Source organism: Porites lutea, chromosome 11 (genome assembly GCF_958299795.1).
Source record: "Porites lutea chromosome 11, jaPorLute2.1, whole genome shotgun sequence".
Taxonomy (NCBI): domain Eukaryota; kingdom Metazoa; phylum Cnidaria; class Anthozoa; order Scleractinia; family Poritidae; genus Porites; species Porites lutea.
Window position 1 is genome coordinate 11,853,711 of NC_133211.1, and position 27,423 is coordinate 11,881,133.

The following is a 27,423-nucleotide window of genomic DNA, read 5'->3' on the forward strand; positions in this document are numbered from 1 at the left end:
TTCTATTTTTTGTTGTACGTTTTGTGGTAATTTTTGAAAGGCTCACAAAAACATTACAGTTTTTGAGAAAGATTCACAGCAACTATTTCAGATCATACTGCAGTACTTCAATCTCTTCAGGCCGTCACACGCGATGAATGTAAACACATACCTTCGTACGTTATGCAACAAAAATAAAAACATTTTTTATAGTTCAAAAGATAGACTTTATACAAAAATACAGAGTCAATTTTCCAAAATTCAAGATAAAAAACCTTTTGTTGTTCCTTTTTTATCGCCTAAAAACTTTGACTTAACTTCGCTTAAACTGCAAAGTGAACACTGTCAGTCAGTGCGAGCCACTGTATGTGTGAATGGTTTTGTAATTTTTCCCGAGAAATAAATAGCTTTCTTGAAATCCTTTCGAGTGATGAATATTCAAAAATGCTGGTTTCACGAAACTCGAAACTTGAAACTCAATACTCAAATTTTGATTCATGTAAATGATTGAAGACATCTGCATAGAGTTCCTTACAGCAAAGGAGATAGAGACGCTGTTGATAACGTCATCCTGGTAAACTATTAAATTAAAATTAATTAAGTTTAGGTACCCTGGCTCCAGAGGTCCATTCTCCAAATACAATTAGGTACAAAAACCTCTAGCACCTTAAGCGAGGTTGACAAAAAGACGTTTACAAATGGAAAAAAAGGAGATTGGCCTTTGCTTTTCACATGAACCTTAACTATGCTACTATCGGGGGCACCCAACAACGGTTTCCAGCCTTAATAAATTGAAAACACTCTATAGGCTATCCAGAGGTAATGCACCTATCAATGTAAATCCTGTGGGGGGGGGGGGGGGGGGGAGTGCGGGCAAGGGGCGGGGATTTGATGCCTGAGAATATCCCCATGTCGGGCTTTTCATCGTGCGAAGCGACCCAGGGGTCGGGACATTTGAATTTGACCGACAGAAGCCTGGTATTCCTGGTATCAATTCAGAAGCGATTACCAAGTCCGTTCCTCGAGGCTTTCGGAAAGTCACGCTGTTGGAGAAAGGTATGAAGTTTTCATTTGTTTTAATCGCCATAATCCGATACTTTTAACTGTCATCTAAACAGATAATGTCTATTTTAAGAAAGTTTTTATCTTCAAGTTCCCATCTGATTGTAAAACTCGATTGAAAACGAATTCCACCATGAAAGTCAGAGGATTTTTTACGAGTCACTGATCTGACCTCTTCTGACATGTTGAGCAGATGTTATAATGCATTTTACGTTTCATTAATATTATAACAGTGCGGTCAATCTTCCTGGAGTGATTTTGTTGTTCAAAATAAGAAATGCTAGTGGAGAGAGAAAATACTTAATTACAGCGACTAACTTAACGGAGCTTACGTTAACCTTAAATAAAAGTAGTAAGAACGTACTTTTGAAATGTTCTTTTATTCGTTTTATATAGTATTATAGTATTGTTAGTTTAGATTTTTTCCCCTGGGGTGGGGTCTTTTTGACACTTTTGATTGACCTTTCGTTTCCCACCCTGGGGAATTTGATCAAAAAATTTTGAAATTTGTCAAATCCCCACCCTTTGCCCGCACTCCCCCTCCACGGGGTTTACATTGATAGGTGTATAAGGTATAAGGTAAAGGTGCACATAAGCCTAAGGCCCAAACAGCCAGAGCTTATCCCGGTTTCATTAGCATGAAGCATGCCTAGTGGTATTCTATTCCCCCCTGGACAGGATACTAGTCCATCAAAGGGTTACCCCCCAGCAGTATATTTACAAAACTGGGTGAAGAGAGACAAAGTGGAGTAAAGTTTCTTGTCTAAGGAACCAACGTGATGGGAGAGGCTTGAACCCTGGACCTCCAGATCCAGAGTTTGAGGTGTTAACCACTCGGCCACACACGCCTCCACAAGGAGGCGTGGAGACTATCCAGAGTACTTTCAGATCTCCAGAAATGTATTCTAAGCGGTACTATATAACTTGTATCTGTTTGGTCATCCTAGGGAAATTTGAGTCTGTGCAAAATTACAAGGGCTTTGGGATTATTTTCTCAAAAAATTTCAGATGCAATTTAACGTATTACGAAAGTGAGAATTTTTCTGAGTCCTCTTTCCATCACATTTTTGAAACTGAAAATTTTACGTTTCCTTTTGTCTATGAAAAATCGCCTAACCAGAGGAGTGAAATGTGAAAAATTAAACTTCAGAAAATCAAAGGGGATTTATTAGATAAGCTTCAAAATACATGAACATGAATGTCAGATCATCTAGAAATTTTTAGCCGTCCTCAAGCAATAGAAAATTCTACGCAATATTTGGTTCTCCAAACAGATATTTACAGAAAACAGTCGTTGGGTGACCCTGTACTATTTACACCCTAGTAATCTGAAGTTTGTCAATCAGTGGGCTCCTAGAAATGTGGCTTGGGCTCATAAATTTTTATTTTCGGAGCCCAAAGGGCTCCCACAAATTTTCTAAGGCAGAAGCCTTGAGAGCCTGTCCAAATTTAGCGATGATTGATTAATTTGTCGAAAACTGTAAAGCCTTATCGCTTCCTAGCGCCCTGTGGCTCACATATTGTCAAGTTTCTTACACACGATTGGTTTGTTCGTTAGACCACAAACACAAAGGGAAAGGAATGTGGTTTGATTCTCAGCAACCATTTGTGTGGAAGAGCGTTGCATGACAACACTAAAAACGTCTGTGTGGCAGACTAATCATAAGGTAGGATTAAATGATCAAAACCTTTGCTTGCTTGCTTGCAGCTGTTTTATGCACCTGAGTCTTCCTCATTCTGCTTACATTAATATTTTATGTCAACACTATCAAAGTCATACGTGCTGCATACACCTAAAATAATCTCTTCAAACTTTGTCACTTTACAGTGTTATGAAATTTCTCCTATCATATGATTTAGATTAATTTAGGTGTGATGCAATATAGCAACTTGCATAATTGGTAAGTGAATGTACGTGTCCCTCAATTCAATTTTATTCACACTTTTATCAAATAACAAGGTTTATTCAACTATTTTTCAACGTGACAATTTAAATAGACCGCCTTGAAAAAAATGTATCACGCATGAAAAGGTAAGGTATGCAACTCGTAATCACAGCCAATTATATCCGCACAAAGAATTCTCATCGGTTGAAGAGAACCTTACTTGTGTAAAGGCACGTGGAAAGCTAATAATTCACACAGATATAAACTCGTCAAAATCAAAAATGCTAGAAATCAAAATTAGCTCACACGTTTAAGATCAATCTATTGCCCATGATTGCTACTGTAACAGATCTTTCTTATTTTTAGCTAATTTGCATTTTGCTACCGTAAAGGCTATATAAGCTTAAAGTCGATAAGTCTGAGTGTTACAAGTGATACACGAACACCTTTATCGTTATGAAATACCCAACATATAATCACACCTGATTCCAGCAGTTTGATGGCCTTCGCTTTAGCTAGCTCCAACGCTGTAACCCATCTTTGCCGTTCAACTTCAGAGTTTGCTCTCATGTAAAAGATTTGTGTTCCCCCATTAGAAATGACGAAATTACACGAATCTTCCGCGTCGATGAAAGCACCGGCAAGGTTTATTGTCCCTCGACAAGTATGAGCCATCTCGGCTTGGCTTCTGAAATACAAAAGAAAAGTTTCTCCTTCACAAAGAACAGAAACTCCCACAATATTCACAAGCTCATCCGCCATTTTGAATTTCCGGCAATAACACGTCTAAAAATCCATACCTGTAGTACGACAGAAGCCCATTTGAGAGAACAAACCATCTCTTCTGATACCCTTTGATGTAATTTGTCCACTTTAACAGCCATCCTCTAAAATGGTCGGCGCAAACTTGTCCGTCCGGCATAGTCACATTTTCAGGCGGAATATTCACAAAAGCGAAATCCTCTTCAGTGGAACGAGACATGATCACGTGACAAGATGGTACAGCAAGTCTGACCCGAATGATTGGAGATCTTTAATTTGTGAAAAGAAAGTGAAAGAAACATAAACGATTCACTATAACAACGCTTTCCTGCCTAGACTAATTATCATTTGAAGTTACTGTTAAGTCAGCAAAGACCCCGGGCCAAAGACCAGGAACCATGACATCACACCACATTGCGTAACCCGCGTTCTAATGCCGCTGGTCACAATAGACTCCTTGTATCTCGCGGCAAAGTCTAAGTCTAGGCTCCTTCCTATAGCTAACAGTCCCTCTGCCCTAAAAATTATGCAAAAGGTCCCAACTCAATAATCTAGAAACAAATATAGAAATATATAGCAACATTACACAGGTGATTGGATAATTGCTTGTTTTGAAAATATGTCAAAGCGCGGTCCAACAATACAAATACTGTGTAATCTGTATATTAAATCATCATTGTCTCAGCGTTTTTCAAATTGTCTGGATGATATGAAAAAATTCTCTCAAAAGAAAAACCATTACAACATGCCTGGAATTAACAGGAATTTGAAAATCTTTCACTTACCCTGAGTGCAGATGTCTAAATTCGATGGAACCATGATCAGCCCGAAGAAAACTTTCAGCCCGGCAAGTTCTGTCACTCTTGCAGGAACAGACTATACCCATGAATAACGCAGCTGATCATTGCTTCTGAGAACTCGGCTACGGCTTAAATATTGCCTTCACTGGCATCTTGTCTCTGGGAGTAAGTGGTGAAAAATTGGTTGTAACGCTTAAGGATCAAAATAAGGTGACGTACTGAAGCACGACAAGAGCTATGCGTGTCCTACGTTTACCCCAAAAGGTACAAACAAATACAACACTGCGTAATAAAGATTTGTGGATGACCTGGGGTTAAGGGGGCATCTTAAGTACGAGAATATTAAATTCACAAGTATTCAATTCCGGAAATGTCACGCGATGAATTGTTCTTTAAATGTCACACCTTACAGACCTTACAAGAGGCCCAACAAAAGTTTTAAAAATGTAATAACGGAAACTACAAAGAAGCTCAAAGAAATATCGAGGGTGGTTAACTCTTGTTTTCTTCGTCAACAGGACTTTTGTCTCCAGAGTTCTTCTGCATGAGCACTGGGGTCGAGAAAAGAACCAGTCATATGTAAAAAGGTTTTCTCCTGGGGGGTTTACCCGAACTGGAATGAGCCAGAATACTTCCAAGCGCCTGATACGCAAGCTACAGTCGTCGGCTTACACCCACCCCGCCCCGAGGCTCGCTAAAGAATTTTAAAATTCTCAAACAACTCTCTGAGATCATGAGAGGTTTTTTCATCGCAGCGTTGCATTCCACAATTGTTTAATTGGAGCAAGTGATTTTAACTTTAATTTTGATAAAAATCAAGCTGTTCATTCATGCATAGTTGACTCCCGATAACTCGAACCCTCGCTAACTCGATTTCCCCTGGATTTCCTTCTTACATTTATATTTACTGTAATTTTACCCTCGGTAACTCAAACCCTCGATAACTCGAACCTCCCGCTAACTCGAAGTAATTTTTGTTTCCCTTCTACAACCCTTCAGCTCATTTCCATACAATTTTACCCTCGATAACTCGAACCACGTTATAAGCGCGTGACAGGTCGAAAAAAACCGCCTACTGAAGTCCGAAACATTGAATTTATTTCAACCGAGTAAATTCTTTGTCTTTCCTTTTTGTTCACTCCAGTTCAAATTCAGTGTCCTTTAATTGCCTTTCCTTCCCTTCCATTTGCTTATCTCCTTACTTCCGGTTATTTGCTTCAAACTCCCGATAACTTGAACTCCCGATAACTCGAACTTTATTCGATTTCCCTTGAAGGTTCGACTTATCGGGAGTCGACTGTATATTTTCCTTTTTTTTTCTTTGTTTTATTTACTAGTTTCTTCCCTTTTGTGTGTGTGTGTTTTTGTGTAGCTGCGTGTCGTGTGTGTACCTGACCCTTGAAAATCATTTATTAATAACCTAATTAAGTAAGGCTACCCTTCTTTTTAGCCCTCAATGGTTATTATGGGCACCCTGTAATCACTCTATATTTAATAGTATTTTTTATATAATGTAAATCAATGCGGAGTCCCCCCCACAAAATAAAGTTGTTGTCGTTGTTGTTGTTGCAATTGTTGTTTAGACGTTCCAACGATCTTCGACGGCCTCTTCCTCGAGCTAACTGTCATGCGCCTATAGCCTGCGTCGCAAATACTCTAAACCCTCTGTGTATCCAAAGAGGACTAACACAAATAGTCTAGACGATGCGTACGCCGGCTACAACGCACACTGACTAGTAAACAAACATTTTCTTAGCAATTAATTTATTATTCAATTCTTAGTTAATTTATGGGGCTCGACTGAAAACCTTCATGGCGAGTTGGGCTCTCTCTTAAATAATGTTATTAGTATCGTCATCATCATCATCATCATCATCATCATCATTATTACGCCATACTGACGAGCCCCAGAGGACGAAACAGCTGTCTATGGCTACAATCCCGCTCTGTTTTGAGTTCTTTCGGTGTCGTGTTGATGTCTTGCAGAGTTAATTTTCACGTAGTACGATCAGCATTGCAGTATTCTGCTTGCAGAATTTAAGATGTCTAACATCATTGTCATCATCATCATCATCATTATCGTCATCGTAAACCCCACTGAAATTACCGTTCTAATATAGAAGCTCTATCCGATATGGTTTTCGTGCCGGTGCTCTCTCTTCCACGAGGGATCCCGCTGGGTGTCGCAATAAAAATAGCTGGTATCTCTAGTCTAGACAAGAGGCATTCTCCAAGAGTAAGGGGAGAGCAGATTTTAAAGGACGACGCTTGAAGAGAGGGAAGAACTGTGCGATGTCTCCCATTTTCTGTCACCCATTTTCGCTCCTCGCTTCCCAAGAAACCATGGCTCAGGCTAACTTAAAAACAACTTGAACGTCTCTTCATCTGAATTTTCATAAAATAATCCCGGAAACAATGCATGATCAAATTATCTGAACGCGACCTGCTGAGGAAAATCCAGTCTTTAAAACCTAAACGCAGAAATTATTTTTCATAATACACACAAAAAAATCACCCATCCACAAAATGAAGCAAGGTATTACTGACAGTCAGTATAAAGGCTGGTTTCTATTAGCCTACACCACAGACGAAACTAAACTCAACTCGGAGTAAAACAACGTGTGTGACTCAGCCTGGTTTCTATGTAATCGTCCATGTCCCGATAGTCGTAAACATGTCATATCAAGAATCGAGCCACACAGGACGATTGGGGAGGAGACTAACGAAAACCAAGGGCGCACTTCCAAAGATCAACCGGAAAGATCAATTGCATTTTTGAGTCAACAGATCAACAACACTAACACGCCAGGAATGATCAAATGTATTCCAAAAAGGAATGTGAATGCTTTACGAACCAAATTAAGTCTGTGATTTAGAACTCTACTCAAAGCCTCAAGAGGGACAGCGTTCAATCTCATTAACCCTTTCACCTGATTGATTGAGTCTTGTATGTTTTTTTTTAACTTTTGAGTCTGAAGACGAAATCCTAAGGTGTGACCATTCAAATGGAACCTCTTTCATCAGCACTACTTCCATATAACCCCATTTGCTTCATTTTACAAAGAAAATTTGGACTTTTTTGTCTAATATTGACCTTCGCCACTTCTGGGAGTGAAAGGAAGATTTAGACCCTGTTTACATGGAGTGGGGGACCCCGGTCTAGTGGGGTTGGTTTCTTTTGTTTTCACGCTCTTGGGGACACAAAACAAAAGAAACCTACCCCACTAGACCGGGGTACTCCATGTAAACAGGGTCTTAAAAACAGGCTTGACTAAATTCTGAGAACGGGCCACACCCTTTGGTGTTAAAAAAACTATTGTTCGTTCGCTTTTGTGTTGTGGTGTGAGTATTGTTCAGTTTCTCTTTAATCTTTTGTTTAACGTCATTTGGTGATTACACCCATCCACAATACCAAGAAACTACCAGTTCATTGATTTTTATTTGACCCTGAGTGTAGTATCAACCCCTCAAACCTCCTAACATCAAAGCGCATATTCTCAATACCTTTTCTTCGTGCATTTCTTATAATTCTACTGCCAAAAATTTCTCTTCCCGCCCTTTTTAGACGAACCATAAAAAAAAAAACTAAGATAGATGTAAATATAAGGGATCAAAAAGGATGAAATGCAGAGTAAATTTCCCCGGCCTCTTTCAATGATTAAAACTCGAGGAAATCACGTTAAGCCGCTGCCAGGCGAGGGTAGATTCACCACGCGTATCCACGCGTTCTTGGTTTTCTTCTAACAACTTGAGTGCTTGTTGACTTTCCAGCATCACAAGCAACAGAAGCCAAAAGCTAATGGATTCTTAATAACAAGCTATATGTACATTCATTCTTGCAATTCAATGAGCCCTGGTGATGCCATGTACTTGTTCGGGTTATCCTGGGAAAAAACACACGGACTGATCCACAGGGCGCAGAGGAGTTATTTGCAATCTTGTCTCGAAAGGATATTTTAGCTCAGTACCAGGGAATGTTTCGTTTAAGGATCGTCAGTGTTGTTCTTTGCTTTGATTTCATCCTCGAGTTCTTTAAGCAGAAGTTCAGCGTTTTTGTTCGTCTTTGCTGCCTCTCTGTACAGTTCTCTTGATTTTTCCCAGTCTTTGTCGACTCCGTATCCCCAATAATACATATTACCAAGATTGATCTAAAAACGAAAAAAAAAAGAAAAGAAAAATGACACCGTTGGCGTGTTCTAAAGCAAAAAAACTAAGAGAGGGGCTTTCATAACCGCTACATAGTTTCGAGCTAAAGCCTGGCTCTTTTCACTAAGAAACTGAGTTCCCACTTTATCACTGCAATACCAGGGTCTGTTGTGTTTGGAAAAAGAGATTATACAAGCTCATAGATAAATTATCACTCAGAAATCTCTCCCAGGCCTTAAGACTGTGTGGAACTGGGAGAAAAAGTATAACGAGCAGAAAAAAAAAGAGAAACATGGATTTTCCAATATCAACATTACCGTCGAAGTTCATTTGCCTTATTAAATATTTTCGAGAGAAGCAGTTTATTTTTACGACAAGAAGACGATCGATGGCTGTTTTAATGCCATAGTTAGATAGCTATGCACTTGATTACTTGTTACAAATTGAGAAACATTGGATGCAACAGTTGATTATACTAATAATAAAAACATGAATTTGCTATTTAAAATGGATGGACATGAAAAATACTTATAAGTTTCCTTAAAGCGTATAGGGTAGCAGAATATGCTCGAAAGACTGAGTTGGTGCAAGCACATTCTTTCTTGGTTAGTGATAGCTCATATGCCCGCTTCTCCTGCTGTTAGATACATATGTTCACCATATGGAGCCATGGCCATGGCCTCTCACATTTCATTTTCTTTCCCATCCCACCCTACTTTTTTTTGGGGGGGGGAGTGGGGGGGAGGGGGTGCCAGTCTTCTTTCGGCTTTTATATTAGGTCGCAACTCAGTTCATATCGTGCCGAAAAAAGTTAAATCATCGCACCTGCGCATGTACATGTCCACGGTGAGCGGCAAGATCAAAGTAATAAGCCGCCTTCGTGAAGTCATGCTCAACACCAAGACCAGCGAAGTAGTTAACTCCGATGTTATACTGTGCTGTTAGGTAACCTGATGAGCAAAATCAGTGAAATTTTAAAAAATAATAAATTTAAAATGAATATGAAATTAAGATATCCCAATGGAATGACTGGGAGACTCCATCTCTGTCCTATTATGATTTCTTGCCAAAATACAGTGAGGGAATCGTGATACGTTAACAGGAAACGGGACTTGGCTGCTACCCAGGGAGCGATATCCGCCAAAATTTGGGCGCGGAATGCGGGATTGGATATTCGGGATAGCAATGACAGAAGTTCGGGATGCGGGATCGTCGTGACAGAAAGAGCGGAAATGCAGGATCTGGACTCGCCTTTCCAAGACTTTCCAACACTAAAACGGTATCCTAATCTTCGTCTTAACCTGCGTAGCAAGCTTAAAAAGAGAAGGGGAAGGGAGAGAGAGAGAAAAGCACCAAAGAGAAACGGTAGAGGGCGTCCCTTACCCTCTCCCCCTAACCCCCCCTCCCTTTTTTCCTCCCTTACAATCCTCTACCCATTTCGACGCGTGCTACGCAGGCTACTCCTTATCAGCTCAATGAACAACAGCAAAAAGTTTTGTGTCGCTGAGTAACTTATGAGAAGTCTCAGGTCTTATGTAATACCTTGGTCTGCTGCTGCTTTGTAACACTTGAAGGATTTTTCATAATCCTGTTTAATTCCTGTACCTCGACTGTAAAAAGCACCTAGAGACATCAGAGCTGAAATGTCACCTGGAAGACCAATAAGGCAAAAAAGATAATAGTTAGAAGAGTCAGTACAATAGGGAGTGGCCACAAAAAGTGGAAAACTATACGTTTTGTAAATCTAAAGAGTTTCCAGTCTGTTCGATGAACTTCAAACAGAAAGCATGCTAGAAAATAAACTGGTGCTAAACACTTATACATTCAGGATGAATAAAGGCTGGTTTACATGCTGCGATCTATTCAACCGATTTGCTTTGGAAGCAATTAATAAAGAAAAAGTAACTCGGAACAAAAAAATATCGGTGATGGCAGTTAAGGCTAAAAGATAAGCTGGATAAGTCGTGGTGATTGTCTTAGCATTTTGGTTGTCCCTGAGTATGTGAACGAGTATGTGGCAAACAACACCATTTGAAGAGTAGGAAATAAATAATTCTAGACTTCACAGGATGACCTAATCAGTTTTTTTCCGGGATAACGAACGCTACCATTTTTAAAGCCGATACAAGTTTTATGTCAAACCTCACCTAGCAGTATACTGAAAAACAAAATTGCACGATGTGAAAGTTCAGCCAAAGAGTCAAGTCAGTATGAACTAACATAAAATTTCAAAATGAAGTCCCAGGGCCTATAATTTTAGAGGCCTTCTGCTTCGCTGACTTTTTCAGGTTTGCGGGGCCTACCTTTTTTTAGAATTCTAAGATTTAAGGTGCTGCATCACCTGTCTCAAGAGATTTAACAAACTGCTACCATAAACTACCATTTATAAGCCCCCCCCCCCCCCTGGTTATCGGCCCATTTACCAGTAAACAAAAAAATACATCTGATTACAAGCCTTCCTGGAGGTAAGCCCCCCTCTAGGATCCTCTAGCTTGTATTGAAATGGGATCAATGTAGGTTTCTGGAAAAACTGCCCACCTACCCCTCCCCTAAGCTAACATTAACACTTACTTCTCAGTTAAGGCAAAATAAGCACTTAGGGGAGGGGTAGGTGGTCAGTTTCTCAGAAACATAAATTGATCCTTGAAATGAATCAAAAACCAATCAATGGAGAATGTATTTCATCTGCACCGCTACAGCTTGTTTTGAAGCACTTTTTTTAATTCCGGTGACAGGCCTCTCAGATATAAGTCCCTCCATATACAAGCCCTCCTAAAACCTCTTACAAAGACATATAAGCCCCTGGCTTATGAGCGATCAGCGGCAGTTTACAGTATCATAACAAAACATGTACTCCACCTTTCTCAGCAGCTTTTGTGAAGTACTCAGCTGCCTTTGTAAGATCCACTTTTCCTGCTTCACCAGTGGTGTACATATTCCCTTTAAAAAACCACAGGAAACAAGGATGTGACATCACTTAAAGCGTCCTGCTACTAAACCAAATTTTCTTATGTCTAGAAGAAGTCTATTGATAGGTTACAACTAATTTTAGTTACAGCAAATTTCACTTATTTTAACTGTCAATGATGAATTTATTTTTTGGGTGGCAGGCAGGCTTACTTCCCAAAAACCAGCTTAAGTTCAACGTCCATGTAAGTGGTAACCTCTAATAGGCGACTAACAATCCAAAACACCAAAATTTTCACAGTCAAATTATTTAATATCGAGCACACTAATTTTTCACATTACACATTAATAGGCAGTAACCAAAGTGATAGGCAAGTTGATATCAACATGAATAACGAAATATTAGGGTCTTAACTAGTACTTAACTTAAGAGCTGTGTGATTGGCCTACAAGCAAGCACTCTTGACTCCCCACATAATACAAGAGAGCCTTCTCACAGTCTGCAAATTAATTTCACTGTACTTCTGTTACTTGTTTGGGGTGTTATTTTCTGCTGTATGTAGCCCTTTCAATTCTGGACCACGTTTTGACCAGATTATTTGTCACTCTAACTTTTAAATTTGTGGATGAAAACCTAAGATGTTGCCATTGAAATGAAACCTATTTGGCTACACTTTTGCATAGTTAAGCAATAGACCACACTTTCTATAGGTTTACCGGCATGATAACCTACGTGGGTAAATCATGAGCCAAAGGGGAGTGATTAACAAGCTTTTCGAGTGTTCTCCCAACATCCCAAGTGGGTTGTCGTGTCGGTAAAGCCATAGAAAGTGTGGTCTATTACTTTTATAAAATAACTTTAAGTTTTCTATGAGTTTACTGGCACAATAAACCATAGGTTTTTATCCAATCAGAATGCACGTACTATATATGTTAGTTAATTTATAATACTATTTATTATTCATTCAAAATATTTTCCTGATTCTGTTTGGCTAAAAGCACACGTTTAATCCACCATAACCAGTTACCGATGACCAAATTTGGAAGAATTTTGTGTTTAACGAGGAAATGACCTCAAAAATGCAGCTTTTTCACAGGTTAAGGCACCGTTAACCAAGAAGACCTGGGGACAAGGTTGAGTTGTTTTGGTTGTGAACTTGAAAAATGGCACACATTTCACTCGTTTCAAGAGTAAGAACTAGGCGAAACAATAGCTGAAAACATGGCAAGAATTCTTCAAAAGATACGAAAGCCGAATTCATTAATTGTTAATTATCTACTTGGCTTTTATAAAAAGAAATTTAAATTTTTTGTGAATCTTTTCTTTGGCCACTATTAGGATTGAAAGGGTTAAGGAACAAGTTAGATCCTAAAATTGAAAAGAAAGAGCAACTCTTATGGGTGTGGTAACTTATCTTACCACAGTTTCCTTACCTACCAATCATTGTATTAGCTTCACTAACACCATTCTCTGCACTGACCTGAAAAAAAAAACTACATGGTTAATATGTTTTGACATGCATTTCTTCTTTAATTTATTAAATCTGACTACAAGCCTCCATGTGCGACCACCTCTATTAAGCAACCACCTTCCATAAGCAAACAACCTACTGGCATCTAAAATAACAAAGTTTTTCGAGACCAAAGCCCTATAGTCATGCACTCAAAATTCGTCTTAAAGTAGTTTATTTTGAGCAAAATCTATTATGATATTCTTCAAATATATTGATAATAAGCCTTTTGCTTCAATGATATTATAAAACAAACCCTTGTTAAATGATCATTGTATGAGCCAAATCAGGGCAGCTGCTTTTAACTGAATACACTGGGTAGTAAATTAACACTTGCCCTGTAGCTTGAACTGTAAAATTATAGGGCTATAAGGCACTTAGCTCATTTCTAGGCACCCAAGTAGACACTCAAGTAAATTTTAGTAAATTAGAACTCTTCTAGGAATATACCTCATATAAGCCTAGTGCCACCTTCAAGTCCTTTGTCATTCCAATACCATTGTGATATAATTGTGCAAGGGAAAACTGTAAGAGAAGTGAAAATGTTGGCAAGAGTCTAAACTGTTGTAGGGATGGCAGCAGAGCTGGAGGTCATACAATTCCAATGGCTAAACTAACAACCAAGGTCTTAAAATCACAGAAGAATATGATACTGCCTTTGCACTGCAAATGGACAGTCCTTAGCTTCCTGAAGTTGGCTTTTTTTATGACCATGTATTTGACAAAATGGTGGTCTCCTTCACAGAAGGGCATGTAAAAACTGTTTTCAATAGTGGCACATCATGCTAAATACACTTCCATCTAACACTTAAATAAAACACTTTCAAACCATGTTGTTAGTAATGACATGATACCTGTATGCTAGATTCTGACAAGTTAATTTTGTCCTTTACCTGGGCAAATGGGTGCCCCTGTTCTGACAGCTCTGAGAACATTTTTGCAGCTTCGAGAGGGTCTACTTCCACTCCACCCTCCCCTGCAGGGGTGAAAATTAATAATCAGGTTAAAAAGAATGTACTGGTAATGTGAATTCCTTAAATAAGTAAACATAAACTGTTTGTTTTGACACAATAAAGCATTGTTTCTTTCATATAGCCAGGAATTACCAATTTTGTTATCATGCAAGAAGTGATCAACTAACTTTACATCACTATAAAGGGTTTAGTTTTATCGTTTGTCTACAATATTTTCACTTTGATATCGATCATGACATTTCGACCGCACACTGCAGATCTTCATCAGGTGATAGTGTCGATTTACTGAGTAGAACTATTTGTATCACCGTGGTTTTTAGTGATTGGTGTATCACAAACCTCGCTCATGGCTCTTCCTAGAAAAAGATCTCTCCGTCAAAAATAGCTCAGTCCTAATGTACAGTTAATTGAGTCACGTTTGACTACGGTTTATCTATGAAGTTATGCACCTATCAATGTAAACCCCATGGGGGGGGAGTGTAGGCAAGGGGTGGGGATTTGACAAATTTCAAAATTTTTTGATCAAATTCCCCAGGGTGGGAAACGAAAGGTCAATCAAAAGTGTCAAAAAGACCCCACTCCAGGGGAAAAAATCTAAACAAACAATACTATAATACTATATAAAACAAATAAAAGAACATTTCAAAAGTACGTTCTTACTACTTTTATTTAAGGCTAACGTAAGCTCCGTTAAGTTACTCGCTGTAATTAAGTATTTTCTCTCTCCACTAGCATTTCTTATTTTGAACAACAAAATCACTCCAGGAAGATTGACCGTGCTGTTATAATATTAATGAAACGTAAAATGCTTTATAACATCTGCTCAATATGTCAGAAGAGGTCAGATCAGTGACTCGTAAAAAATCCTCTGACTTTCATGGTGGAATTCGTTTTCAATCGAGTTTTACAATCAGATGGGAACTTGAAGAAAAAACTTTCTTAAAATAGACATTATCTGTTTAGATGACAGTTAAAAGTATCGGATTACGGCGATTAAAACAAATGAAAACTTCATACCTTTCTCCAACAGCGTGACTTTCCGAAAGCCTCGAGGAACGGACTTGGTAATCGCCTCTGAATTGATACCAGGAATATTAGGCTTCTGTCGGTCAAAGTCAAATGTCCCGACCCCTGGGTCGCTCCGCACGATCAAAAGCCCGACATGGGGATATTCTCAGGCATCAAATCCCCGCCCCTTGCCCGCACTCCCCCCCCCACGGGATTTACATTGATAGGTGCATTAAAGGTGCTTTCCAAAAGTCAGAACTGCCTCGCTATACTGGTCATTTTGAAATTGAAATACAGTAAAAACCTGCAACTAACAACCTGCATTTTCCCAAATTAGCCAAAATACATGTAGAGTGTAGGTTCTTAGGTTAAGCTTACTGGGATGGTACTTGGCACAGATTTACGCTACCGTATTTATTTGATTAACAGGGCGCTTATTAAATTTTTGGACCTTGAGACTGGGCGCTTATTCGAGGTGGGCGCTTATACGAGGCTGGGCGCTTATTAAATTTTCACCATTTTCAGCACGTGAAGTATGTTTATTTTGCAACAAAACAATAAATGCTAATAACAAAACTCGAAGAAGTAACAAAGCAATGTTTCTGTAAAATACTCTGAAGAAAACTCCGTCCTCGGGGAAGTCTCTTATTAGAATTTATTCACTCAAGTGGGTGGGGTGGGGGTGAGCGCTTATTTGAGTTTGATTAGGAGGAGGAGGGGTGGGCGCTTATTCGAGGCTGGGCGCTTATTAACTTTTTCTGCCTTTAAGATGGGCGCTTATTCGAGGTGGGCGCTAATTCAAGGTTGGGCGCTTATTCGAATAAATACGGTATTTAGATTCTTAAATAGGTTCTTTTTTTGTGAAGAAAAAATACATTGTAGCTAAGAGCTTGTTGTAGCTTATTCCTTATATAGAATAGACTGGATACCATTACACTATAGTTGGAGCGACAAGGCACGTGTCTCCAAAGAGGATCCTAAATGCTGACTTATTTGCCCAATTGTTCAGAAATGTTTGAATAGATTATACAGAATAAAAACCTGTTTCAAATTTTAGGCAAAACAGGTTCTTCTATAGAGGGGGCCTGACTGGCAAATTTTAGCCTAACAGGTTCTTAAAACCCAGGCCCCAGTTGTTCAAACGTTGGATAGCGCTATCCATCAGATAAATCACTATCCCACGAATAAGTATTAGGAAAACCGATTGCACTATCCTTTAGATAGAGATTTATCCACTGGATAGCGTTATCCACCCTTTGAACAACTGGGCGCTGGTTCTTGGTCACTGGTTTTTACTATGTTAGTCTTCTCTCAATATTTTAATAAAACCCATTACTGCTGTGCACACTATTAATAGACTGGTCTTGCTGAATAGTGCTGGTTAATAGTGGTAAGTGCCCTAAGATTGAATTTGAATGAGTAATGACTGTGGCTTGGACTCTTCATCATGTCCTTTGAATACACCCCGAGATGTTTTAACCAATTCCCCACCAACTCTTATACATGTACTTGACCTGATTCCAGAAGTTTGCCATAGCTGTACATTCCATCTGTATCACCAGCCATTGCTGCAAATCTAAATAATGGTGCAGACAATTCAACTGCAGCTTTCCCAACTAGAAAGGTAAGGAAAATTTTTTAGTTGAGATTTGAACTTGAGTGGTTGTAAAGAGTGATCACAGTTAGTAAATAAAATGTAGTTAATTTTATAAGTCTCTTACCTGATTTTTGGGTGTCAAAAATAAGTGCAGCAAGTTTATAGACATCCTTTGCAGGTACTGAAAAATATTAACAATGTTATTAATATTAAATTGAACAAATAATTTTTTAAAAAACAAGTACTAATCATAATAACTCATTTAATTCACCAGTTATTAATGATATTACAACTGTCTTACACAATTTTTAAGCCACCTTAGAGAGAATACAGATTTAAAACAGAGAAAAAGCATTTTTTAATGTTCTGCACAAGACAGGTGCTTCTCCATTGAATTTTTGTAGTGAATGTGAGTATCCAAGATGACTTACAATTTTGTGCTATCCTTGTGACAGCAACAGATAAAACCTCTCCTTTCCAGTGCTTGATCAAAGCCTCTAGAAGCATTAAGTGGTTTTCCAAGGAACCTTGGCCTATAGATTCTTGCAGCCTCTCCCTTATTAAGTCTGAAAGGCTTTCAAAGGCTACAATTGGCAACAAAATTAGTTGAAACTTTGCCCAAAAGGGCCTTTCAGACATTTTGTTGACTTCAAAAGAGAAAATCAAAACCACAGTGGAACCTTGATTTAACGAACCTCTAAATAATGAAGACCTTGAAATAACAAACTATTTTCTTTAGCCGACCAAAATTACAGTAAAATGTTTATGGAACAGAACCTCGATTTCATCAACCTTGATTTATTGAAATCCTCATTATAACAAACACAATCCAGAAGCGCAATCGCAAAATATACCTTGATATAACAAATAAATTTCGACATGTGATAAAAGATGAATGCCAAACAGCCCGACAAGGATAACATTTATGTGATGAGTCTTAAGCAGTTTTGGTTGCCTGTTCTTGAGTTCCTAGTGCCACAGCTATATACAGCTCAGTACTGAGACATAGACGTTAAAGAACAAATTTTATTGCACTAATATTTATTATTCAAATCTGGGAATGCTTGGTTTTGTAAATTAGTTATTAACTACACCTAAATATAACAAACATTTTGGTCGTTTGTTCAAAAATTTGTTAAATCAAGGTATTCGATATAATGAACCCTTGATATAACAAACAAATTTCCCCAGTCCCTTGGCAGTTCACTAAATCGTGGTTCTACTGTAGAGCCCTTGAGTGAGGGCATGTTATTACAGTTACTACATTTGTAGACTGCGAGCAGTCCCTCTTCAGTCAGTCGAGTCCAAGCTCGGCAGGACTGGAGAAAGCAAAATGTTTTTTACTTCCGCTCACTTTGCTCGATTTCCTCGCTCACGTGACCATCCTGAGGGACTGCTCGCGCACTCGATTTCCTTGCTCGCGTGACCATTCTGAGGGAATGATCGCAGTCTACTACGTTTGATGTGCGGCACCATAAATTATATGGATAAAAATTCCAACAAGTTATAAAACCCAGGGGAAATAATATTACAGCGGGTTCTTAGAGCAGAGATCATATGCCACCTGCATGCAAGCTATGTGCTTTCCTTTCCTCTTTCCCCCTTCTAGAGCCACAGGTAGCCCAAGCTCACTATGAGAGCCCTGAACAACATTATCCTACTTCGCTAATTAATTATTCATACGACAAGAAAATTATAAGACGTTGTATGGAGAAGTATTCTTTGCTCACTAAATTAGCAAAATGTACATTGAATATCGCTTTGAAGCTTACCTTTAGCATCTTCTTGTTTTTCTTTGTATTCTGACTGCATTTCAGACCTCCTAGGCACTGTTTAGGGCCTTTTTTGGAGCGACAGTTTTTCACCCAGATGACAGTAGAGAGAAGAGAAGAGAAGGTTGGCAAACCTCTCTTGACCAGCTCCGCTCTCGGCGGCTATAAATTCTGTGACATTTGCGACATGGAGACAATTCCGCCAGAAACAGATGTCCTGATAAATAACGCACATTTTCCATCATTCACATCGCCAAAATTCCCATTTCGAAGGTCCTAAATCGCCAACAAAGTGGGCAATACACGGCTGAGGTGAGGCGAGTCGAGAGCAGACCCGCAACGGACTCCAACCGTCACGTCGACAATTCAAACCGGGGTCGCGGAAGTCAAGCATCGCGTGTGATAGTGACATGTAATATCAAAATATGTCACGTTGTTAATGTTTTGATCTCTACTCTTCTTTTTAAAAAGTGTTTTACAATGGTTTTTTATGTATGATTTAGAAAAAAATTTTGCAATAAGAATTACTACGGCTGTAAACAGTTGTTAGCTATTTTTCCTCCCTTTTTCAACAAGAAGAGAAGAGATCAAAACATTAACAACGCGACATGTTTTGACTTCCGCGACCCCGGAGTGCAATGTGAGAAGTGAAAAATCAGTTACTGTGCCCAGTAGGCTAAATGCTCCAATTGTCCTTTGACGGTTGAACAATTTGACCCTGCCAGCCCGCGTCGGTTTGAATTGTCGACGTGACGGTTGGAGTCCGTTGCGGGTCTGCTCTCGACTCGCCTCACCTCAGCCGTGTATTGCCCACTTCGTTGGCAATTTAGGACCTTCGAAATGGGAATTTTGGCGATGTGAATGATGGAAAATGTGCGTTATTTATCAGGACATCTGTTTCTGGCGGAATTGTCTCCATGTCGCAAATGTCACAGAATTTATAGCCGCCGAGAGCGGAGCCGGTCAAGAGAGGTTTGCCAACCTTCTCTTCTCTTCTCTCTACTGTCATCTGGGTGAAAAACTGTCGCTCCAAAAAAGGCCCTAAACAGTGCCTAGGAGGTCTGAAATGCAGTCAGAATACAAAGAAAAACAAGAAGATGCTAAAGGTAAGCTTCAAAGCGATATTCAATGTACATTTTGCTAATTTAGTGAGCAAAGAATACTTCTCCATACAACGTCTTATAATTTTCTTGTCGTATGAATAATTAATTAGCGAAGTAGGATAATGTTGTTCAGGGCTCTCATAGTGAGCTTGGGCTCCCTGTGCTAGAGCTTGCGCATGCAGTCTAACAATCGACCTGTAGTGCACGACTTGATGGAAGTGAGGTAGAGATAAAAATTGATTAAAAATAGCTGCAAGTGTAAACTACCTGATAATGATTCCCTTACTTAGCTCTGGAGGTTCATCAGCGGTTGTTGAACTCGAAAATCGGCAAATCACTTTCACTCCTGCACCAAATACTGTCTTGCGAGCAACTGGAAACAAGGGCAAATCTCTTCTTTTTGACCATAAATAACTGTAACTGCTGCTCATAAAGCGTACTAAGCATCCTTTTCTAAGGAAATAATGGGAATTGTCCGAGAGGATTGGATGGCAAAGCCGAGAAACCTGTCGCAAACAACAGATGCAACTCGTCATTTTGGTCGCCATCTTGGAATGAGAGGTCTTGAGCCTGCGATATTACCAAGATAATAAATTAGCCTACCTTACAGGGTCCGGTTAGGGGATGCTATCGAAAGTCAAAAACCCGTTTTATAGATTCTACTAAACATATATCATCGTTTTCAATAACCACTCTCAATAAAAAAATATATTCTTTTCAAGTAATTTAATTCTTACCACATAATTTTTTTCACTCTTTCTACATTTTTCGAAAACATGGACCTGACTCACCCCTCCCTTACTTATTGTCATTTCTTTGCGTGCGACTATTTGAAATTGTAGTTCTGGATTTGCCATGTTTGATATGATTGGATAATTCTACTTAAGAAAAGGACAAATTTTGTGTATTATGAATACCCTTTCTCCTTGCTATTGTTCATTTTACTACGATAAGCAAAACCGTCCCATTTACTAACCTTCGCGTATGAAAATTTCAAGTTTTCGCCGGGGCCATTTGACAGACACACCACCAGCACGATGGATAATAACAACAGCATCCCGTATGGAACTATTTCATGGGATAACGAGGACTCATTTTCCCCCTCGAATCAGCAAAGAGGAGCACAACATGTTCCTTCGGCAAGAAATCTCAATCCAATAAACAATCATCAAAATGGTTTAAGATACTCTCTACGAGGCCCTCAGTTCCCAGCTCCACAACAAAGAAATGAGCGTGTTGGTCTGTCTAGAAACTTAGATATGTTAAATCATCGCCAAGGACAGCCGCAGCGAAATGTTTCAAATTCAGCAACTTCGAGTACCATTCAGTATGAAGGGCTTTTCTCTTTGCGGCAAAATCCCTCAATACAAATGCAATCAAACAGTAATGAAGGTGAAACATTTTCTCCTTCTCCATCTTCTTATGTTAACACCCTGCAGGGGTCAAGTTCAATAAACACTGGAATAGCATCAGACGTGGAAGTTCCAAGTTCTTCTACTGCCGGTGTTGCGAGTGACAACATGTGTAATAGTAATGTAGGAATACCACAAAGAGTAACAGATATAAGGTAATAATGTTATTGATATAATAATGATCATAATAATAATAATAATAATAGTAATAATAATAATAATAATAATAATAATAATGATAATAAAAGACCCTTACAGCTGAAGATGAAACTTACAGAATACAGTTGTGCAAATTTCTTACCAGGATTTTCCACACTGGGGTCCACAGGACCCATAGAGAAGCTAAAAGGGGGTCATGAGGGAGAAAAGTGGTCACAATTTTCAGATAAAGTCAACTCAATGCTTTACTCACAGGTCTGAGTAATACCTTGTACTTTCTGAGATAATAAATATCCAATTTTACATACAGTTAACTCAATGTTTTACAGCTCTGAGTTACAGTAAAGATGCCATAACCAATTAAATTTTGGCTTATATTGTAAGGGAATATGTGTACATATGTTTACGTGCGTTTTGTAATATGTCTTTCTTCCTTGTTTGCGCCCTTGGGACCCTTTGGGCTAATTACAGTGGAGCATTTCCCAAAAAAGTGCGGCAAAGCCACAATGCCGTAGTCTGGTAAGAACACTGGTTGTGAAAAGAAAGCCTGAAAAAATTCAGGCTTGCCGGGATTCGAACCCAGACCTCTGCGATACCAGTGAAGCACTCTAACCAGTTGCGCTACCAAGCCAACTTGGAGCTGGTCTTTAAATTTGTTTGCAGTGTACCTGGCAAAGTTGAGGATGAAGTAAGCTTGTTTCAGGTGTAAAGATAGTAGAGAAGGAATTGTGTGAAGATAAAAAATTAGCAAAATAAAATTTATGCCAGCCACACCATCTCAATGCCATTGGCCAGTCTGTTAGCCTGCGTGAAGAAATTCCCTCTCTGCAAATAAGGAAAAAACAGGGGGAGGGTACAACTACATTTGGCTATCAGTTTGTCTATCTGTAAAACGGTTAATTGTGTGATCATGCAAGTTCATTGTAAGCGTAACAAATGCCTTGCAGAAGGATAAAATTTACACTGGCAGGAGAAGTTATGAAGCAGTGTGCAAAGAAAGTCGTGTCCGATAGCCTGGGGCTAGTGGATTTTGCGTTCTGGCTAGTAAATTTTGTTCTTAACTTGCCCGACGGGCCAGAGAAGTTTTTTGAGGAAGGAATTGTGAGATCAATTCTGACCATCAAAACGTGTTTGGGACTAGTTGAAATGACGTTTGGGCTAGTAAATACTAGCTTCAACTTGTCCAAATGGCAAGCTGTAAAACAGACTTTCTTTGCACTCTGTGAAGGATAACACAATACTAGACAGAGGTGATCTTTCGCGTAAAAGATTGCTGTAAGCAACAAAAATTTCTTCACGAGCAAAAAGCAAAGATGAGCAAGTTTACAGCAGTCCCATCGAGTTTTACCAGAAAACTGATGGGACTTTTTCTGTACTCAGATGCATGTTAATACCACGTGAATAATCCTAGAGGGTATCTTACATCAAGTGCTCATATAGTGTCAGTGTGTTTATTTTTTGTATTATTTGTTTGTTTGTTTGTTTGTTTGTTTAAAGCAGCCATGATAGTACCTTGGCCAGTAGAGCAAAACGGAAAAGTAGTACCACTGATAGGGAGGAAGGGTAAGCCAAACTACATACTAGAAAAACCAAAAGTCCTTCATCTTGGAGTAAACGTTTCTTGATAGTCAAAAGATCATCCAAGATCCTTTGTAATCCAATGCATAACCAGTAAGATTATAAAATGTTATAACCCTAGCATCATGATATATCATACTGAAAAGGAGAAAATGTGCATATTGAATCTACTGGAAATTCATTGCTGTCATCATAATATTATTGTAACATCTTCTGAGACCAAATACTGCTTTGTTAGGCTAGAATTATTGAAATACAATAACAGGCATCAAACAATCAACTGTTAGTCATTTCCAGAACTAAAGACAAATCTCAAGGCAGCTTATCTGACGGGTTGGAGCACTATAGAAATGTCTTGTAATCTAGGGGTCCCATACTCTAGTCCTGCTCAAACTACCTGCTAAATTTCTCCCTGGCAAAGCTTGTGAATAGCCAACTGATTTGCCTTCAGCTAGCTGGGATTCTCAAAACATTGTTACTTGAAATATTTGTTTTATAGTTATCTGCTTTAACTCATTAGCCATTATGCTATATAGAGGTCTTTTTTCCATGTGGTTTAAAAGTCAGTATAGTACTTGCGGTAGTCTAACATGACTCTTTCTTTTTTTCTCTTTTAGCCAGGGTGGTCCATCCACTAAACAATTTTTGTCAGAGGAAAGAATGGCTGCAAGGATGCACAATTTAAGAATAAGCAATGACCACAATTATCCTATAAATATTATGCAAAGGTATTTAGATCAGTTTGTTGCACATCAGCCACCTGGTAGTTCTGAAAGTCCAGTTGATGGTGATGACCAAGAGTTTGAAAATAATGACGAGAGCACAGACGGAAGGTGAGTGGAAAAGAAAATAACAGCTCTGTGAAAAAGAAGAGGAGGAGAAATTATTTTCTGTGTCTCAAAGTGAATGTTTATGTTAGCATAATGTGTGTGGTTACATTAGAGCAAAGTTTTCCTATATTTCTAAGGTGGCTTATAGCTTATTTGAAGAACAAAGTGAATCAACCTTCATTCTGGAAAATATGCCAGCAGTCCCTCCCCCCCCCCCCCCCAAAAGAGAGACTGAATCTGCGGAAATCAAGCCATATTGTACTATGGTAGAATCGCAATATAGTGAATCCCTAAAGAACAAACAACTCAATATAGTGGATTATACTCTCTGCCCCTTTGAAGAGTATTGGATAACACCAAAATATAATGACTCTTGTCGTGAAGGGACACATCTTCCCAGTTCTATGTTACTTTGCTGTTGTGGATACAAAATATTAATCTTCAAGTTAGTGGTGGGGGGGTGCCCTTTCAGACCCTAGGATAAGATGGAGGCCCTACCTTGGAAATAGTATTTTCTCAGCCCTGGTAATTCTGTTTTGGCCCAAAGATTAGCAGGGCCGATTCCTTCCCTAGATCAACCACTGCTCTGTTATTCTGAGTTCCAATGTAGCAAGAATTAGCATGTTGAAACAGGAACACTACTTTTAATATTTTCTTTGGATCCTACTTTGTGTTTTAACAGACAAGAAAACCTGCCAGTTTTTGTAATACCCCCTAATGTTAAGGAAGCTTTGAATGAAACTCAGTCCAATTCAATCCTTCCAGAAGCTATCTTCAAGCAGTTGTAAGTTCAATATCTGTTATTTTAGTGTAGTTTATACCATCCAATCAAATACTTTTTGCGTGTACAGTGAACAACTCAACATTTTACCCCATAAAACATGTTTGGGTTCAGAAAGGAATTGCATTTTTAAATTGGAGAAGGAAACATATCTAGTAGTACGTGAATACAGCCGTTTCTCCTAGCTCCTCCCCGCTTGGGATGTTTTGCCAGGAGGAACATCTTCGACTCAGCGACAGAACTTCCATGCTGATAATGTAAAATCTGTCCAGAATGGTCAGGAGCTCTGATTGGTCAACGTAGTAGTTATATTGTTTTACCTATTGTTTAGGAATGACAAAAGACAAAAGGCCACAAAGGTCAAATGTAAACGTGATAAATCTATTACAAAACAGTCAATATTTCTAGAATATATTCTTCTTTAGAAAAGCATCTGAGTTTTGCTGGAGCTCGTTCACAAAAGATCACGAGACTTTACCATAATCAACCGGGAGGAACATAAGATCAAACAAATTTAAATTCGGAACCCTATGACTACCAGATTTATTATGTAAACATTGATTTGCATCATCAGTATGGAATTTCTGTCACTGAGTTGTAGACATTCCTCCTGGCGAAATGTCCCTAGCAGCAGGGAGTAAGGAGAAACGCCTATGCGCAGGCTACATATCTAGATATTTCCGCTGAAAATCCTTGTATCAATTTCAAAACCTGTTGTGTCATATTTTGAGGAGGAAGTCGATCATTTCCCTGTTGGTATTTACCGGTAAATAGGTACATTTTATCATGCATCTGCCTTTGTCACTGTTGCAGTTTCAACTCGATCATCTTTAATGTTGTTGTTTTTTTCCATTTCATCTGTGTTATGCTGCTGATGCTGTTAGCGTTATCAGCCTCAGCCTTAAGCCTCTGCTGATAACCCTTACCTAGACCTTGATTATTCCAGAAATCACAAAAAACTTCATCCAAGAATTGTTTAAAATTTGGCACCAGAAAGAGAGTCAAATATGTTTTGATGAGATAGAGACCATTGTCAAGAAGCCACATCCAGCCAGTGGGTTATTTGCAGTTGTTTTCTTGTTGTGGTTTCAGTTCATTTGTTTTTTCGTTTCTTGTCATTTTTCCACCTTATGTTGCTGATTCAAGGCCATTTTGCTTGTTAAAGCATACACTGACAAGGCCTTTAGAGAACTGGCTCTTTGTAAGAGCACAGGGGTAGCGTATGAAGGGTCGGATTTTAAAATATTGTTCTTGCATTCAATTTACAGTATTGATGATAGATTTATTACATATGCTTCTTTTCCCTTTTTATGATAATCACAGAAGCAAGCCATGCCTAGCAGTCATTCCCTGGAAAAGTCCAGAAGACAGGTTGAACTTGTCATCAGAGGACAAACCAGATGATCAGGTGAAGCCCCTCACCCCCCTTCCCCAGCCCCCCCCCTAAAAAAAAAAACAAAAATTCAGGACGTTATTCTTGTGACACCACAAAAATATATCTTAAATGCTCAAGGAGCATACAACCATTCTGCAGGTGTACATACAGGGCTGTCAAAAAGGACCAGAGACCAAGGATTTCCCATGGCTACTAAAAGCATGACTCCTGTCTACTTACATAAGGAAAGAAAAAGAGAAGGAAAAGATATTCCCAGCTGTTCAATTTCCCGTCTGCTAATTGCATATAACTTGAAATCACAGCTATACATTTTTTACCTCTATCACTCACAAATTTGTTTGACTTTGCTACAAAGGCTAAGGTTTCAAATAAAATGCACAATGGATAAGGTAATAAAAATCCACGATAATAACTTAAAGTGAAAATGAATGTTCATGCGGTCAAAATCTAAAATACTAAAACTTTGAGAAACTATCCATTTCTGCAATCTTTCTATAGTTACATTCACAACTTTCTTTTCCTCCCGAAACTTAGCAAGTTTCTTCTGTATGTTAATGTAGTATGTAGCTAGGAAATCAAATACAGCTTCTCTACTGCTAACTTTGTGTCCCGGATATAAGCTCTTCACTCCTAATTTTAAATCTGCATATTTGTCCCTTTTATTATCATTATCATTATCATCATCATCATTATTGTCTTAATCATTATTTTTATTTATCATCATTGTTAAAAGCAACAGTTACCGGTATCTCTGTTCCCTTCTACCAAAAAAATTCTACCAAACATCTAATGCTCGGCTCAAGTCCAGAAAAGAGGCAACCAAGTCCATTTCTTAACCTTGGTAGAAATTTTTAAGTTTCTTGTGAGTGACTTAAAAAAGCAAAGACAGCTATTTTACTTGTAAAGAGTACATTTTTCTGGCATTGCCTCAGTGAGAATTTTGTCATTATTTTTAGGACCAGAGAGGAAATAGAATTAGGAGCAGCAATAGCAGTAGCAGTACTAATTCATGTACCAGTCTTATCATGGAGAGCTGCCCTGAAGCAGAAAGGTTTGAAGACAAAGGGTAGGTTACAACACCCCAAACTCTAAACAAACCTACGAATGACATAAAAAAATGACCTTGAGGATTTAGTTCGAGATTGGGTTTGAATTATATGACTATAGTAAAGACATTTTCAGTCAGTCGTATCTCCAGACCTCTTTTTCTTTTTACTTTTCTTCTGTAAATAGAATGCTTTGATAAACTTAAATTTTTTATTATGTATTTGAAACTATCAGTATTTTATGTGTATGGTGATATATCATTACTGAATTGTGTTTTTCCAAGTGATTTCCAAAAGGATCACCATTCCAATGCCTGAAGTTTGTAAGGGATTTTAAATGGAGTTCAAGGCCAAAATGAAAATATGTTATTTTTTTAAAATGTCTTGTATTCACTGGAAGTGTATTTCACATAACCTCGAGCCCATAATGCTTTCCTCTACTGGAATTCAGCATTAAATAATAATAAAAATAGTTGATATTATTTCCTTTTCTGTCACCATCCTAGATGAATTTTCTCTGTGCATTTTCATAATGATGGTAGCTTTTTAATTTTTTTTTGTTTTTTACTGACAGTGTTCACCATGTTGAGATTGTTGGTGAATGTAGCATGTTTAGTTTGGAAGATGATGATATGGAGCCATGAGAAGACTGTGTCAGTTTTTCAACACTCAATTGTCAATGGAACCTGTTTGAATTGTATATTTGTTGTAAAT

At 38.6% G+C, this 27,423-nt stretch overlaps 3 protein-coding genes across 4 annotated transcripts in view; 1 reads left to right on the top strand and 2 right to left on the bottom strand.

The window, feature by feature from the left end:
- LOC140953421 (oxysterol-binding protein 1-like) overlaps positions 1-4,753 on the bottom strand; it is a 17,910-nt gene extending 13,157 nt beyond the window's left edge. The window contains exons 1-3 of the mRNA XM_073402903.1: positions 4,475-4,753; positions 3,728-3,958; positions 3,410-3,615 (exon numbers count right to left, since the gene is read on the bottom strand). Of these exons, the coding sequence (XP_073259004.1) occupies positions 3,410-3,615; positions 3,728-3,958; positions 4,475-4,575 (538 nt within the window). The 5' untranslated portion in view covers positions 4,576-4,753. The remainder of the gene's footprint in view (positions 1-3,409; positions 3,616-3,727; positions 3,959-4,474) is intronic.
- A 3,156-nt stretch (positions 4,754-7,909) lies between these two features.
- Positions 7,910-20,200, bottom strand: LOC140952212 (uncharacterized). The gene is made up of 11 exons (XM_073401634.1): positions 19,794-20,200; positions 17,064-17,216; positions 16,757-16,813; positions 16,550-16,651; positions 13,947-14,029; positions 13,504-13,578; positions 12,981-13,023; positions 11,495-11,575; positions 10,178-10,285; positions 9,461-9,585; positions 7,910-8,637 (listed from the first exon to the last, which is right to left on the bottom strand). The coding sequence occupies exons 1-11, from the start codon at positions 20,053-20,055 to the stop codon at positions 8,473-8,475; spliced, it is 1,254 nt and encodes a 417-aa protein (XP_073257735.1). The 5' UTR covers positions 20,056-20,200; the 3' UTR covers positions 7,910-8,472.
- A 663-nt stretch (positions 20,201-20,863) lies between these two features.
- On the top strand, positions 20,864-27,423 carry LOC140952213 (uncharacterized). 2 transcript variants are annotated; one of them, XM_073401635.1, is made up of 7 exons: positions 20,864-21,074; positions 22,576-22,641; positions 23,274-23,489; positions 24,169-24,270; positions 25,591-25,675; positions 26,620-26,729; positions 27,284-27,423. In XM_073401635.1, exons 1-7 carry the CDS (start codon positions 20,878-20,880, stop codon positions 27,351-27,353), a joined length of 846 nt encoding a protein of 281 aa, XP_073257736.1. In that variant the 5' UTR covers positions 20,864-20,877; the 3' UTR covers positions 27,354-27,423. The 2 variants fall into 2 exon arrangements, with proteins under 2 accessions (XP_073257736.1, XP_073257737.1); XM_073401636.1 differs by having other exon boundaries at positions 22,579-22,641.